Raw genomic sequence first — 17,694 nt, forward strand, 5'->3', positions numbered from 1 at the left:
TTCCTTTTTACTCCAAGGATTATTGTCACAACATGCTTAAATGGTTATATCCTGTGGCTTTAGCCCTGGCGTATTGGACCAGATTTCATTCTGTCACATACTTGCTGACAGCAAAATTAGCTAAGGTCTCCCTGGTCATCCCTCTCCTCCAGGGAAGCCTGAAAGCATGGCAGAGGAGATTCACGGGCTGCCAAACTACCGTGTTATTGGTCTGGGAATAAAAAGATCTCTCTTAAAAGGGCATTTCCCACATACACTGGGTAATTTAAAAGAATTAATGTGCAGTTGTAAAACTAGAAGTATCAACTGATTTGAAGAATCTGTTTAGATTAATTAGTCAGCATATGCTGCCACTATGGAAAATGGTATGGAGATTCCTCGTAAAATTAAAAATAGAGCTGCCATATGATAGAGCATTTCAACTTCTGGGTATTTATCTGAAGAAAACAAAAAGACTAATTTGAGAAGATATATGCACTCCTATGTTCATTGCAGCATTATTTACAATAGCCAAGATATGAAAACAGCCTAGATGTTCATCAGTACATGAATGGCTATGGAAGATGCGAGATATGTGTAATGGAATGTCATTCAGCAGTAAAAAAGAATAAAATCTTGCCATTTGTAGCAACATGGATGGGCCTAGAAGGTGTTATGCTAAGTGAAATAAGTCAGACAGAGAAAAACAAATACCATATGACCTCCCTTATATGTGAAATCTTAAAAAAAAAAAAAAAAAGGGTAAGCAAAACGACATAAAAAGAATAGTGAACCTCTGTTTAGATAAATATCACATACGTGTTTAGCACCATCTTAACTTACACAATATGTATTATCATGTTTTTGTCATTTGTTCCGCATCTAGCTTTCCTCCTTCCTTCTCTTCTTATCAAAATTCTACTCAAGCCCTGACCAGTGTGGCTCAGTTGGTTGGGCATTGTCCTGAAAAGCAAAAGGTCTCTGGTTCGATTCTTGGTCTGGGCACATGCCTGGGTTGCAGGTCTGGTCCCTGGTCGGGGCAAGTGCGAGAGGCAATTGATGAACATTTCTCCCTCTCTCTTTCTCCCTCCCAAAAAATTCTACTCAACCTCCAAGGACATAGTGATCTCACTAGTGAAGGTCTCCTCTTTTAAGTCAATATCAGCTGCTCCCCTCTTCTTCCTATAGATAGCACTTTATTTTTTTTTAAAGTTTTTTTGTGATGAAAAAATTTAAACATACATTAAAAGATTATATTTAATAAAATCCCATATGCTCACCTTATTTTATAATGAATAACATTTTTCCATATTTTCTTTATCTGTTATTTTGCTGAAATATTTTAAAGCAAACACTGAACATCATGATACTTAACCCCTAAATGTATCAGTTAGCCCTTATAAAAAATAAGAGCATATATTTACATAATCACAAAAAGCACCATTTCCTTAGTATTTTTAAATAGTTTATAATTTATTTACTCAATTGATCCTCAAACTGTAGCATTTTAGTGTTTTCACTCACCATAGTCTTTTTCGGTTATATTTAATTGCTTGCCTTTCTTCCCTACTAGACTGTGAAGTTCTTCAGGGTGAGGTTCTTACATGCTTTCCCTCCCCTCCTCCTTACACTGCCTGGTGAGACTTGCATGTGGTGGGTGCCAGGCACACTAGCTGGACTAGCTTACCTGGATATGGACATGGTACTAATTTCTGATTGATGCCCTATTGCAGCTCTGCCTTTTAACTTCATTTATTTTATTTGATAATGTATCTTTATGAGTCGCAAGATACAAGTAGATACCTAGTAAGAAAACAGTGTTCAAATCCAATTAAAATACTGCTATAAAAAGATGAGCTGCCAAACATCATGCCCTAGTGATGAGCAGAATGACCCTGCTGTGCCACCTTAGGGCGGACCGGCCATGACATGTTGCCCTGATGAGGTTTAGTGGCAGTGAATCTTCCAGATCTTTGTAAAGGTGCCTTGTTTTTGAAAGGTGCACTCTTTTGTGTGTATATCTGGGCATCCTTCATGCTGTGAATGTCGTGCACAGAGTGAGAGGTTCTGGCTGGGGACCAACATAGGTCTGCATAGTCGTGAAGCTGTTCTCTATCAGCTTTTACAAAAGTGGGCAAAATGAGTCCCATTCCAGCGGCAGGTTTATTTTCATAGTTCACATATCGCAATCTTCATGTACCAGTTTCAGATGTATGATTTTTTTAAAGCAGAAGTTTTAATGGCAATCAGTTACTAACTTTCATTGTGAAGTAGTTGTTCCTGGTGGGTGGGGGTGGGGGGGGAATGGGACAATTAGACGTACTGTTGCTTAATGGCTTAGCAGTTCCTCATGGGTCTTTGCTCTAAGGATGTGCGAATGCTATGACCTTTGGATCAGGCTTTCTTCTTGTGCCCCTGAATTTATTGCAACAAAAGTCATATTCAGCCAAACACACTCAACTTTTTGAGAAAAATGTGTTCTGAAAACTTTTTTTCTATTTTAAATTTACTTTTGATCATGGTTTTCACTGAATGACTGATACTGCACTGTTATAATCTAAAATAAGCTTGTTGGCAATGGGAGGGAAAAGAGTCCAGGATCAACAATCAGAAATCCTGAGTTCCTATCCTGTCACTAACTGTGTGACTTTGGGTGAGTCACTTTCCCTCTCAGGGACTCAGGGTCCTCATCTATAAAAGAAGTACATTGCTCTAAAATTCAGAGTCTAAATCATTTTTCCTGTCGTTTTTTACCTCTGTGATTCGAAATGACTTGCGACAATGCCTAAGAGTATAATGAGAGCAAATGGGACTTCCAGAGAGAAAACAAGCTTTCCCTTGCATGCCCTTCAGGGAAATTTCTTAGGAAGCACTAATAAGGGCTGATCTCTAAAGAAAGGCTTTGCCCCCTGAATTGACTAGATTGCCAGATAAGAAGAGAAGTTTTTTTTGGGAAAGATAGTGTTGTAATATGTTATTCTGGGCCAGAAAATTTTCTCTCAGTTAAGACATTCATCTAAGAGAGAAAAATATTTATTTATTCATTTATTACATAAATATTTGTTAAGCACCTACTATATGTGCAGGCACTGAACTAGGTGTGAGGAAACAGCTGTAAATTAGACAGGGCACTCATTCTCATGGACTTCTAGTCTTGTATGTGAGGCAAATAAATACACAAGCTAATTACAGATGGTGGTAACAGCCATAAAGGAAATAAATAGAGGGTATGCTTGAGGGGGAGGAAACCTACTCTGGGTATAGTGGGCAGGCAAGATCTCTCACAGGAGGTGGTGTTCACCCTGAGGCCTAAGGGATAGGAAGGAGCAGACTATACAGAGAATCAGGGGAGAGCATTTCAGGAATATGGAAGGGTTCTGGGATAAGAAACTAAAAGGAGACAGTGTCAGATGACCAGAGAGAGGGGTAATGGGTTCTTGGACTAGGTTTGTTCTGTTGGTAATGAGAGAACTGAATAGATTTGAGATATGCTTTCAAGATGAAAATGACAACTCAGTAATGGATTGAATATAGGGAGTGAGGGATAAGGGGAAATTGAGGAAATGACTACTTATTTGTCTTAAGCAATCGAGTAGCTAGTGTCTTTTACCGAGATGGGGGACTTTTAGGGAGGAATAGTTTTTTTCTTTTTTTGGTTAGAAGAATGAAGAATTTTGTCTTAAATATACTGCATTTAAGATACCTTTGAGACACATCCCAGGGGAGAGTCAAGTAGGCAGTGAGATACACAATCCTGGAACTCAGGGCAGAGGCCAGGGCTCACCCCAGAAATGTGGGAGTCATTGGTGTGGATAGGTGGCATTGAGTGCATGGGACTAAGATCCTAGTGGGCAGTGGTTCTCTTCCTCAGCTGTCCATTGGACCCACTCCGAGAGATCCTGATTGAATTGAACTGATGTGGGGCCTGGATGCTCATATTTTTCAAAGCTCCCTAGGGGGTCTTTTAAATCCAGCGAAGATGGAAGAGCCACTGCTCAAGGGAGAAAGTGCAGCTGTAGAAGCGGTTCCAGGACCAAGCTTTTATGTAGTCTTAAAGGGAACACAGGAGTTTTCCACTCTTTATCCATACTTTTATCCTGCTGGGGAGATCCAGTCTTTGGCTCTTCGGTTGAGGTTTAGTTGTCCCTGCATCATGGCAGTGTACCCTGCCCTTGGTATAAGTCAGTGTGCCCTTTGTCTTCCTTGGTCTCGATTTCTGGAGGGATTGCTTGGGTGCCGAGGATTTAAGTACATCTTCTTTCAGCCAATCATTCAAGTGTTACCCTGATGTGGTTTAGTGGTAGCAGGTATTTGTCACACTTGAAAGGTGAAGAACCTGTTCAGCTTTTGTTCTTCATTGTACTGTGTGAATTGTGTTGTGGTTGTGGTGGTGGCTGTGCAAGGGCAAACACCTACAGGGAAAAGTGCATGTTTTTTGCTACATGAAGCCCCAGACAGATGTCCCCTGAATTACCCTAAAGTGTCTGTAGATACTTGGTAGCTCCTCTTCAAAGATAATTTCCAAATGGTCGTTGGGGCTTTTAAACTTTCACCTGCTCTTAAATTTTTCACAGTTATCAGTGCTTTTCAAGTCCTTTATTTTTGCCTCTATAACCTCCTATTACTCCTCTGAAGCACTGGGCTAAGAAAAAATAAAAACATACTCACACATCCATATGCTGAGCTCAAATCTCATACGGTCTCCATGAAAACCTAATGAAAAGGCTGTAGAAAGCAGAGGCGACGCTTATTAAATTTTCTTGTGACCCATGGTCCACATAAAGTTCCTCTGAATAAAGGAACCATGCAAGATCATGTAGCCCTCCCTTAGCCCTCAGGGAATCTGCCATTCCAAAAATATGGCCTATTAAAAAAAATAACTTCCAGGGACAATTCCATAAGCTTTCTTGTTAATGTTTACAGCTGTATCAACATCACACCAATACTCTTTTTGTATGTGTGTGAGGAACAGAATCCACAGATTTCACTGTGACAAGTCCTATATAATTCCCTAATCGTGAAACCAGTTAGACACAGCAAGATGTATTGATGGAAGTTTGTTTAGGGTAATGGGTGAGCTATTAACTTTGTAATTGAATCCTTGCTGTTGCTCCTACTGGCTTTGAAAACTGACCTTGACGCTTCCCAGGGCTTAGTTCTTAGGTATCTCACTTTGTCAATCTGGATGTTTTTCAGTCTTCCATAGCGGCTGGGAGAGGAAGGGGAGAGAAAACTAGAATGCCAACATTGTTGGAGCCACATGATGAGTGGACAGCTTAGTCAACCAAGACAAGAACCCTATCCTAGTCCAGGACGGGCTAGTCAATACCTGAGGATGGTGTGGTAGTTGTTTTACTTCTGTGTGGTTCAGTCACTTCATCTGTGAATACCTTACTTGCCAGGGTCTAGGGGCTGTTTGGGGTAATTGCTAAAGGTTCTTTAGAGTTCTAAAATCTATTTGTAATTTAGATAAAAGGTCCTAAGTGGTGGCAGAAACAGCTGTCAACGAACAATGAGTTACCCTGTTTTTTTCCTGATCATTTTTCTCCTAGTCTTTAGTCCCTGTGTTATAGCAGATGCCCCAAACTTGCACTGGCAGGAAATAGGGTGGTGGGTGCATTTCAGTTAATGGGTCTAGTTGGAACATGTTTGGCTGTGGAGACAGCTACACTCATGTTACCAAGCCTTGGCTTCCTGTCTGTTTTCTTTGGGTTGGGTAGGCAATGAAAAAGGAGACAGGAAAATACATTTTGGGGCAAATAAAATAAGGAATTTGTCTTGTGAAGACAGCTTGTAGTTGGGAAATTCTAATGTTCAGCTTAACCCTATCCTGATATTCCTCCTGTCCTATCCTCAGTGGAAGATGAGGTGTTCTTGCTACCTATAGAATATACCTTCCTATTCTTGAAGGTTCTTAATAATTCTCCTTCAACATTATTTTAAATTTCTTTTATGGATATTAATCCTCATTCCTTTAATCAAAAGATAACTTCTTACTCCAGCCTTCTTAATGGCTCTTTAAATCAGTTTCAGTTACTTAACATTTCACTAAAAAGTTGGAGCAACATACTAGGACCTCAGTGGTATATGGAAAAAGGAATAAGGAATATGGAAGAACGAATCCACCATGTATTTCTATGTATTAGGCATTACTGTACTTATTCACTGCACCACGACTGTACAGATTGACACTTAATTAATGTTACACCAAGACAATACTATGTTCTTTACTAAGTATGATGTGATGATTTTTAAGAGGTCTTAGTACCTTGGTTTTATTTTAATTTGTATATTTCTCTTTAATATCTAGAATACCTTGGATTTTAGACTTCAATAAAGTGGAAGAGAGACAAATTTTTTTGTTTGTTTGTTTTTGTTTTTTAAATAAATGGGTCCTCGCATTCACATGATCAACCAAAGGGTATTTTTCAATTCCGTTTACGAAACCACAGTGCTAGATTTAAAATAAAAAAGCATTCTTTGTGATTTAAGATAGTTGATTCTATGCTTTCAAGCTTTGGCATATCACAAAATATCTAGAGTCCCCTTGAGAATTTGAGCTTCTGTGCCTATATTTCTGTTGTTGTTGTTGTTTTTTTTTTTTTTTTTTTTTTTTCCTTCTTAAAGGGATTCTAGGATTGAGTTTTAATTTTTCAGAAAAGAGTCTCGGTAAGGTATTAATTATAACATAAAAAAGAAAAAGTCACTATGGTCATCGTGGAAATTTCCCTTTGACAAATGTGTTTGTCTCTGTTTCTGCCCCGATTCGGGGATAATAGGTGTCACGTGCACAGACACTGAACTTTCAGGGGAGGTTTTGTCCTTCACGAAACAAGAGAACACCCCCCAGTACACATTCACCTTTCCCGTCCTCTCTGAGAAGGGAAGAGGAGGCACCCAGAGAGTTCCTCCTGAGCTCCAGCATCCTGGCCTCGCTACTGATGCTGGACTCCGAGTCACCCTCTGGGACCCTCAGCTCTCCATTTACAGGCCAGAACTAGGAATGCTAGCCACTAGATGATCCTTATAAAGCAATTTGAAATGGAAGGCTTTATATAGACACTTCATTACGAATACCAATATTGATAATTCCTTGGCTTAAACCCCCAGTATGTATGTTCACATATCTATTTAGCATGGTCAATTGTTCAGCTAATTAATATGCTTTTATTTTATGATTTGCTGTTTCCAGGGCACAGACAGAAGCTTGATGACTCTAAACCTAGTTTGTTCTCTGACCGCCTCAGTGATTTAGGGCGCATTCCTCATCCCAGTATGAGAGTAGGTGTCCCGCCTCAGAACCCACGGCCCTCCCTGAACTCTGCACCAAGTCCTTTTAATCCACAAGGACAGAGTCAGATTACAGGTAAGACAGACTCCTAGGTTTCACTTGCACAGACTCTGGCAGGCTGGGGGTGAGGGGCTACCAGATGAGATGCGTTCACTTCAAAACTCCTGGACCTATGAAATGGCTGATTACTAAAGAATCAAGACTTGAAGACACTGACCTTCTTTTTTATAAAAATAAATTCCAGTATTCAATAACTTTGGGATGAAATGTGGATGAAGTGTCTACTGATGCTGTTCTCGGTAGCCACGTCAGCCTGCACTCTGGGGGAATGGTAATGGCTGTGTTCTCTGGGAGAATGTTTGTTACACTTTTCTGTGCTGTGCCCAGGTGGTGTAGGGGGTAACATCACACCCTCACTATTAGAAAATTAGAGTTACCATCTCAGATTTGGGCTTACATTTCTTTTATGTATAACTGTTTCATTAAGTTTTCTTGAAAATTGCCCAGGGCTAACAGGAAGCCTTGATTGGTGGCTATAAGGCAAGGTCAATGAGCGGCTCATCGGGCAGACCCAATTTACTTCTGATTCACGTTTCACTCTGTTTCCTTAAGCGACATTTCTCTTTATACCTTCCCGTAAGCTGCTTACTTTACCTTTATTCTTAAAAATGAACATCAGCATTGCATTACAGACTAATTCACTTTTGGTACATTAAAGACGCCCAACTTTTTTTTTCCCCAGCCCCGCTTAGTACAGAAACAGATTTTATTTTAGGACTAGTCTGCTTGCTTTTAGGTCACGCTGACAAAAGCGTGTGTTAATCATCACAGATCTTCAATTTTCAGTTCACAAGTATTGAGAGATGAAAAAACTCTACATGTCATAGTTGCTATTGTTGGCAGAGGTGGACTAGAATAGAGGAGAAAATAAAACAAAATGTACAATAAGCTCTCAAAATGGATATTTTTTAATTGCTAGGTTTTTATCTGTAGTGGTTAGGTTTAAGTGGCCTCAATGGTTTATAAACATAATTGTTTACAAATTAAATTACCTTCCTTTCCTTCTCTCCTGCCCACATTAGTTATATGTCTTCTTGATGTTTAGTTGAGCAGGTTTCTGTGGGTATATGAATGTTAGTCTGAATATACCAGTATGCCTGAGTATTTGTTTTAGAAATAACATAGAATTTTACAAATAAAATATCTGAACACCGAGGAGAACCAGATATCTGTATCAGGGAAGGCCCTTAGTAGAGCTCTGTGAAGACTAGCCATGTCTTAGCCTAAATAAATCTCTAACTGTTAGTATGTAGGAATCAAACAGTTAATGTGTTTACTAGACATGTGTCCTTGATAAAAGTGTAAACATGAAATTCACACTAAAGTGAATTTGAAGCTTAGAGCTACAGGTGCGACTGCACTTAAAGTACTGGACTTTGGATCGCTGATTAAGGTTCATAATACCTGTCCTTTTGTCTTTATAGTAATCATTGGACTATGTGTGTATGTGTATGTAGAAGCATATGTGTGTGGGTATATATATATGTGTGTGTGTTTATATATGATTTGTAAGGGACTTAGGATGGCTAGTTATTTATTAATATATTCTACTTTTTAATTGTTTGCTAATTATATTTTGCTAACGACTAATGCTTTTAAAATGATCTTTGGAACCCATGTGTTGCTAGATTCACTTAAGAAGATGCTCTTCTCAAGATTTTTTCTCAGACCTAAAGATGACATCATAAAATAGAACCAGCCAAAAAGTTGGTAAAAGTTGTGAAGAAGAGCTACATTTCAGCAGCAACCTCCCGCCTTCCCTGGCAGAGAGTGTGGGGCAGGTTGATGCCAGAAGAGCATCCGAGCAGATCAGGTGTGGGGCCACCTGCACAGACTGAGCTCTCCTTTGGCTGTCAGCCTCTCTCCACCCTCCTGTTGGAAACTCAGGAAGGTTAAGCTCCTTGCCTGCAGTTTCACAGCCAGTTAGTGGCAAAGCAGAATTAGGCCTCTTGACTCCTAATGCAGTATGGTTATTCTTTTAGAATACTATGCTGCAACTTCATCATGGGCATTTAAAAGTAATGTTTAAATATTCACTGGATATATTTCTAAAAATGAAAGTAGAAAACAAGTTTATTTCTAGGTACTGAGAGCTTTTTGGAATTATATTACAAGAGTATTAGCTCTGCATAGTAGGTTTGATTTATGGATCAATCTTCTTATTTTTTTTAACATCCACAAGGTATTGGGCCTAACAACTCTCTCAAACTTCCCAAATGTGAAGATTCACACACACATTTGTGCCACCCCCTACCCACTTTTGGCCATGTGCACTTTCTTTAACTGCTCGCATGTTGTTAGTGAGATAATGTGAGTATCTGCCCATAACCAAGGATTTCTACCATGCAGAATTCTACCATGACCCAAATTATTAGGAAAACTGAAGAACACCCGTAACAGCAGAAACTTCAGTCTCTCTGGATTGATTTCCTTATTTATTGAATAAGTATGATTTAGAGCCTACCACATGTAGAGAATGGGTCTTTGGTTATATGGGGGAGAGAAGAAAAGTTCTGTCCTTGAGTTAAAGTCTAATTGGAGAGATAATTACCTTTCTGTGTCCCAGACTATGATATTGTTGTCCCGTGAGTACACATTCTTCTCTCTGCACACCCCTACTTAGTCTGTACTGTCTATAGTGGTCTCTCCCTACTAACAGGATCCACCCATTTTCTAGGTCACTGTTATCTTCTTCAGGACAGTCCTGGAACCTACATCTAGAAGGCTGCCTATCCACCTTCTAAGCTTTAGTTGAAATTGCCTTATTCTGTGAATTTGCTTTTTTCTACCCTGCTAGATTACAAATTCTTCGAGGACTTATTACAGGGATTAATTATCTTTTGTGCTTACTGGCACAGTGCTAGTATCTCATTAAATGTTGAATGAATTAAAGTTTAGGTGAGAAGTAATCAGTGCAAGAAGGGCTAGAATACCATGCCTTATTAGCGTTAGCTGTTCTCTCTAATTTCTTATTCCAGGGTGTCACTGTTCCCTGGTGGTGAACAAGAACAGCAGAAGTCACATTTCAATGTAGCACTTACATAGTTAAACCATTTGGTATCGTTCTAGTTTTGGAACTACGTTATTGCATGATTAAATTTAAATTCTACTTAAGAGCCTATCTATAATGGATTTTGTAACTTCTTTGTAATGTGCCACATCTGCATTTTCAGTTCATGGAATCCTTTGGATAAAGACATTTGTAACAAAAAGGGCCTAGGGAGCTCTCACTGGCTTGGCTTTCTTGATATCTCAAGCTAGTACCCCAAAACTGAAGATAATGATCATGGTTGTATAGTCGCTACTAGTTCTCACACATGACAACGTGAAGGGCAAGTCAGACTCGCAGAAGAGTGAAATGAAATTAGAAATCATAAATTGAGGAAGTCATTTAGTGTTTCATATGATTGTCTTTCAATGTTTCTTGCAATTCCTAGGGCTAGAGGTTCTAGCTATGCAGTGGGCTGGCTTCTTTGCAGTGCTGGTCTGATGGTGTCACTGTGTTGGGGCCTTTCGTGGCTGATGTTCTGTTTGAGGGCCCAGGGCCTCCTAACTGCTTCCTGAGGAAGTAGCTTCCTCTCTACCTTTCCTTATCTTTCAGACATCTGGTGCCTGTCTCTGGGTGCTAGGAAACACCTTATGTGTCGCAAATGTCTCCTTTGGATTTAGAATGTGACAAGAGTAGTAGAGTAGGGATAGTGTGTCAGATTTCGCTCAAGGTAATCACTGTTTAAAACTCAGTGCTCTCTGGATGGGTGAACTGTACCTAAAAAAAAGCTGGCTCAGGCTCTTGGGTTTGGTAGATTGGAACATTCATCCAACCTTTGGGGTGGGCATTGTGCGCTTCCGTTATTCAAGTGAATGAGATAGAGGCAGTTTCTGCTCACAAGGAGCTTATATTTCAGTGATAGATGTTGTCAGTAAATGGGTAAATAAGCATACATTTAAGACAATTTTAGATTATAGTAAATGTTTTGAGAAAATAAAAGGGTAATGCGATAGCAATTTAGGATGGGAAGAAGCTAATTTTGATAAAAAGTTTGGGAAGGGTTCCTGAAGAACTTGGAAGATCTGTGAGCAACAGCATCTCAGGCAGTGAGAAGCTCCTGCAGAGGCTCTCAGGAAGCAGAGAATGTGGTGTTTCAGGACAGGAGGGTCAGTATAGGTGGAAAGTAGTGAACAAAGGGAATGATACAGAAAAGCGGGCAGAGGCTGGATTATAGAGAGTCTTTGAGGCCCTGATAGGGAACTTTGTTGTGATTTATTCTGATTGCAGTTGGGTGCTATTGCAGGATGCGAAGCAAGAGGATATTAAATATTTTTTAAAAATCACTTTGGATGCTATGTGAAGAATAGATTATAAGGGGACAATGGTAGAAGCAGAGTCATAATTTTGGAAGCTACTACAGTAGCCCAGGAGAGAGTTGAGGATGGTAGCATTTTTCTTTCTTCAAAACTCAGATCAAATTCTGGTACCTCTGCCAGGCCTCTCCCACTCTGAGTTGAGTCTTAACTTTTCCATACTGATGACAATTATTGTTTATATGTCTGTCTCCGCCATCAGATTTTTAACTTTCAAAATCTAAGGCCATGTTTTGTTTATTCTTGTATCCTCCTTGTCTTATAGAGTGCCTTCTGCTCGGTGACTTTGGTTTGGTGATGAATGAATGAACAGGTCATTAACTTCTTCAGGAAGTGTGCCCTATTATTATTCTAGCCCTAATATTTTTCTGGTACCTATTTGATTGAATTACTGTCAGCTACCATTTACTGAATGTGTATCATGTGCCAGGTGTTGTTCTAATGGGGTTAACTCATTAACTTCTCACAATAGCTCTATGAAATAGGTGACTTTGTTATGAAAACTGAGGCTCAGAGAAGTTAAACACTTGCCCAGGGTTCCACGTACCTCTAGTAAGTGAAAAATATGGAAATTAAACCCAGATCCACATAGCTTTTAACCACTACACACCCTTGAGGAGCTGACACATACGTCTATCCAGGCTCTGTTTCCTCCCATTTCAGTACTTAAAAACTTTCATTTATGCAGCTCTTTACCATTTATAAGATGGTTTTACATAAAGTTCTTATTAAAGTCTTAAAACAGTTCTGAAAAGTACATGTTTTGAAGGTGGAAGAAATTGATTCTTTGAGAAATGACTTGCTGAAGGCCTCTTCAGCTATTACACTTGACCATGAGCTCCAGATTCTTAGCAGGCAACTACCCTCATCCCCATCAAGCCAGGAGTGTTGCAGACAATCTAAGTGACATGTTTCCTAAGGGACTAAGTTCTTTTTTTTCTTTCCATTGGATATCATTTGTGATTCTTAGAGACAATATTTTCATAAACAGGATTCATTAGCAGTATCTGATTTATGCTTTAAAATGCATTATAATTGTTTTACATGATTAAATTATAGATACATGAGTATATATATTCAAGGTAACATTTTTAGGAGTATCTTGAAAAACAACTTGCCAGATATCATGCAGAATAACAATAACTCTTATCAGCAGTTACCCTGACTGAATTGAACTTGTTTCTAGCCAGTTTTAGTCTAGTTCTATATTCCCTTGGCAAACAGTGCTCCTTTAAACATTAAGAGGATCTCAGCCAATTCAGCCAGTTGGGCCTGGGCTGTGTATATATATATGTCTTGCTGTCCTAGGCCTGAGTCCACTGTGCTTGCACTGGAATATTTACTAATTCTTTCAAAAGTAGGAAGGCAGAACTAAGTAGTGTGTGTCTCAGGTTACTGTTTTATTCATATGCCCAGTGACCACACAGTTCTTTAATGTGAAACCCTTCGGGAGGCACAGTGGGCATGGGGTGGTGTGGTGGCGGCGTGAGTGTGAGGGAGAAGGAGCCCCTGAGAGGCCCAGTGACTGAGAGACAGAAGAATGATTGCAGACATCGTCCCATGGTAGGATATGGCGAGCGGGAGTTCATTGAGGTCTCCCGCTTTGTGACCACTGTGGTCCTACTCACCTCTAGCCATCTTGTGTCTTTTGGAACTGAAATCTCCACACTCAGGTTGTTGGAAGTACTGTTCTTTTACTTTGCTAGTGCTGTTTGAATTTCTGAAGTTACTGGAAAGTCTTGTCCTGTCTCCTTCCTTTCAGAGCTTTTGGGCAGAGCTTTTGGCTGCTGCCACGCACACGGGTGAGCAGAAATTATCTTTAGAGGAGATTGCGGGTTGCCATCTGTATGAAAAAATGGCACAGGTCCTGTGTGCAGACACTGTTCCACCTCTTTGCAGCTCTGGCAGCCACCTGATGAGGAAGAGCAGAGTTTGCATCCTGCCTGTGCTGGCTTTGAAGGATAAAACTCAGTAGGATGCTGGACCCAGGGAAGGGTTGGCGGTTGGCATGTCATGTTGTTGCTTTACCGGTTAGCAGTGTCCATGGATTAGTTTCTTACAGGTCTCTGGACTTCTGTCAGTTGGAATGTCCTTAATAACTGAAGATGCTTTGGCTTTATTATGCTTTCAAAAAAACAGAGAGGGGTAATGTTTCAAGAAAAATTAAATTTCTGAGTTCCAAAAACTTGTCTTTATAATTTCCCCCTATCTGGAATAGAAGATACATACTTAATAGCTAATTGTAATAAGAAGACCCCATTTCCTACATAATGTCTCACTTAATGTCTCCATTTCTAGCCTGTCTTTAGGTCTCTGCCCAGCGGAAATCTCATTTTCTTTCCCTTATTCTTTTTCAAAGCATTATCTTTCTCCTTTTAGTTTTATATTTAGTTATAGCTTTACATACATACATATGTATATGTGTGTATACATACAAGTATGAATATCTTTTTCCTCTATTAGTTGCCCAAGGCCCTTTCTTGCCCTCTTTTACCTTTTGCAGTGGACTCTGGGCACGCACAATGGTTAGAATAGGGGCCTGACTTTGAAAGAAATATCCAATCTACAGGGCTAATTCAGGGATGGTCTTGTGGTACATTCTGGTATTTAAACATAGATGGGCACCCAGAGCTTCAAACATAGAGTTGGTGTATATTGTACTATGCAGTATTAAAAGCAACAACAACATTTTATGTATATTATCAGTTTAAAAAGTACTTTCATTCCATTTTTTCCTTTCTATATATACAGAAGTATTCCAGGAATATAACTGTATGGTACTACTCCCTGGGGCTTTGTTTATTTTGTTAAGGACTTGCTTTTTAACTGTTTAAAAACAGTTGGAAAAGACAGATTTCACAGAAGAGTCAGTATTGTGAACTTTATTTAGTGAATATAAAACTTAGGCACCGGGAGATTTCTGAACCTCTGAGAGCTGAAACTAGAAATTGGGGTCCAAGGAAGGTGAAACCTGACAAGGTGGTTTAGGTGGGTAGTAGGTGAGGATATAGGGAAAAGAGTTAATAATAATAATAGTTTGGAGTTGTCATATGGTGAATGGTATGAAATGAAAATGACTTTGATTGAGCATCACTGAGGACCCAGCTAAGGAGAGAGATACTTGGGAGAGCCAATCAGCACAATTATGTGGTTATCTCCTACAGATATTACCGTTTGTGAGCAAGAGTGGGCTCTGGTGTGGTGGGTCTTCAGTGAGAATGACAGCTTCTCCTAGGACTCCATACAAGTCAGGGAAATAAGAAAAATATTGAGCCAGTTTTCAACATGAGGGAACGTTCTGGAGGTGTGTAGGTTAGGGTAAAGATGGAAGAACTTCTGAAGAGAAGTTGGCTCATCTTGTGGCCTTGGAGAATACAAAGGTCAGGAGGAAAGATCTGGGCAAACCCAAGGTGGGCAGGAGGAGTATCTGATGGAAAGGCTAAGGGTGGATGGAGAGCTCTTGGCTGTTGCTTCAGGCATTTCTCCTATGAGAGATGGAGTCCCGCATCTTGCTCTGTCTTCTCCAAAGCTTCTGTTTGACACTTCCTGGAGAAAACACGGTCCTCTAGCTCTGTCTGACCAGGGTGGGAGGGGTCTGTTGGCACTCTGTGAATACATCCCAAGATTGCGTTAACTTTCTGTCATCCCCTCACACTGGCGCTTGCAGTCCATGAAAAGCTGCTCGTTGGGCAGGCTTCCCCCATCCTGTCTTGGAACGGAGCAGCACTGTACTTTTGTTCCCGTTCAGTTTCATTATGGCACTTCCACCTCCTCTTTCTATCTTGTGAGGGTTTTTTGTAATTCTGATTCTTCATCCAGTGTGTTGGCTAGTCCTTACAACTTTGTCTCATCTTGAAGCTTAAAAACTTTGCTTCTAATTCTTCAAGACTTAGATGAAGATGCTGGACATAACTGGGACTCCACTATCCTTGAATACATCACTGTGTACCTCTCTCAAAGCTGACCTTGACCCATATCAATGACCACTTTCTGGTTGGCCTTTTAACTAGCTATCAGTCACATTAGAGATAAGGCATGTATCTTGCTTGGGTCAAAATACACAATAGCTAGATGAGCTTTTTAAAAATCTATTGTTCTAGTAACCCAAGGAAACAAGTTTTAGTAAACCTGTTCTGCTTTCTAATAGTCATTGTGGAGATCAAGGTGAAAAGTTCACAGATTATTGTACACAAACTAATAAAAGTAACTTAAGGATTTTTACTGGACCACAAGCAAGTTGATAACAACAATGGCTCTGCCCCCAAATAAATTGCAGATGGTCCCCAACTTACGATGATTATACTTACAATTTTTCAACTTTATGATGCTGCAAAAGCAATACATATTCAGTAGAAACCGGTTAGGCTAAATATGTTCATTAAGTTAGGTGTATTAAATGCATTTTTTATTTATGATATTTTCAATTTATGATGGGTTCACCAGGACATAACCCCATCATAAGCCAAAGGATCATCCATAGTTGAAATTTACATTTTACCAATAGCTGTACCATTTTCAGAATAAGGTAAATGGGGTTAAAGAAATGTAAAACTATATATTGTATAGTAAACTGTAAAGGCATTATTTTCAAATAATTTAATAATTGTCACATGGAAAAGTAATCCCAGAAAGCAAAGCTAAGATTAATAGTGAGTGGAGTTACAGGGAGACATATTTTACTTATAAAAGGAAGAATTTTGTAGATCATGCTCTTGTAAAGAAGCCCTTTGCCTATGAGTTGCCACAAATTCTTGCAACATTGTGGGTATAATTCATCCTGGAGGAGAAACTTTAATGCGTTTAAAGCAGCAAATTGCTCTCCCTTATCTCCTTACCTCTCTTGGGCCTTAATTTCCTCTTAAGCATGTTTGTTCTGCTCCTTCTGTTTGAAAAACCATTCTTGATAGGGAAGATTAAATCAAAGTAGTGTTGGGTAATTTTCTTCTATAACTGTCATCAGTAAAAATTATGTCCGTTGTTCTCAAGCGTTGTTGCACATTCGCATCATCTGGGGAGCTCATTAAATGTACAGATGCCCGGGCCTTCCCCCTGAACCAGAATGCACCAGATGGAGCCTGCCTAATTCAGCACTGCAGGCGCAAGGCCAGTGCTCACCCAGAGCCGATCCTGATGCATCCAGGGGCTCGCAGGAGCCTCAGCTTCATGGTCAGATGATGTGTGAGGGCAGCGAGGTGCCCTAGGCTCTTCCTGCTTTCCCGAGTGCAACTCCTGGACCCCACCCTTGTGTCCACTTCAGCTTCTGTTTTCCCTCCACACCCTTCCCTGTGTGCCCAGTCCTGGACTGGCTTCTCCCCTGTTTCTATTATGATGCTGTCAGAGGGAGATCGTAAACATGCATATCTGATTATGCCACACAATACTTAAAAACACCTCGCTGACCTTCCATTGTACCTCCAGCGTAGCCCAGCAGGTTCTGCATTGCCTGGCTCCTCCCTGCCTGCTCTCCAGTCTCATGTCACTCTCTTTTGTACCTTTTGTCAGTAATCCAACCAACCAAACTGGCTTTCTCAACTTCCCCCAGAAAACTATACTGCCTCAGTCCCAGGAACTTGATACATGCTGTTTGCTTCTCCTAAAGTTCTCCTATCCCCACCTATTATCTACTAGACTTCTGCTTGCTTTGCAGTTCTTGGCTTAGTCACCACATCATTAGAGAAACCTTCCCTGACCTGCAGGCAAGGTTCGAGTCCCACCATACATTCTTAGGTTTCCAAGGACATCTCATTGTTGCTCTTAACCATGGTTGTATGATTAGTTGATTATCAGTCTCACCTGCCAAATTAAAAACTCTGTGAAGGCAGACATTGGGTCTGTCTTTACCATTAATATCCCTAGTGCCACGCACAGTGCCAGAGTAGGCACCCAATAAATACTTTTGAATGAATGGAAAAATGATGGGAGACAATTCTTAGAACCATGGATACCATCATCTATCGGACAAAAGGAATCACCATGCCTGGGACCGTCTATAACACCCTGGT

At 40.1% G+C, this 17,694-nt stretch overlaps 1 protein-coding gene across 2 annotated transcripts in view; it reads left to right on the forward strand.

Annotated features, from left to right (window-relative positions):
- The window catches only part of RUNX2 (RUNX family transcription factor 2), a 235,420-nt gene that overhangs the window by 67,544 nt on the left and 150,182 nt on the right, over window positions 1-17,694 (forward strand). For both annotated transcript variants that reach the window (XM_090282516.1, XM_090282517.1), the window contains exon 4: window positions 7,172-7,345. In XM_090282516.1, coding sequence (XP_090138642.1) covers window positions 7,172-7,345 — 174 coding nt within the window. The remainder of the gene's footprint in view (window positions 1-7,171; window positions 7,346-17,694) is intronic.

This window comes from Furipterus horrens, unplaced genomic scaffold (assembly GCF_987537825.1).
Source record: "Furipterus horrens unplaced genomic scaffold, mFurHor1.1.pri manual_scaffold_6, whole genome shotgun sequence".
Lineage (NCBI taxonomy): Eukaryota > Metazoa > Chordata > Mammalia > Chiroptera > Furipteridae > Furipterus > Furipterus horrens.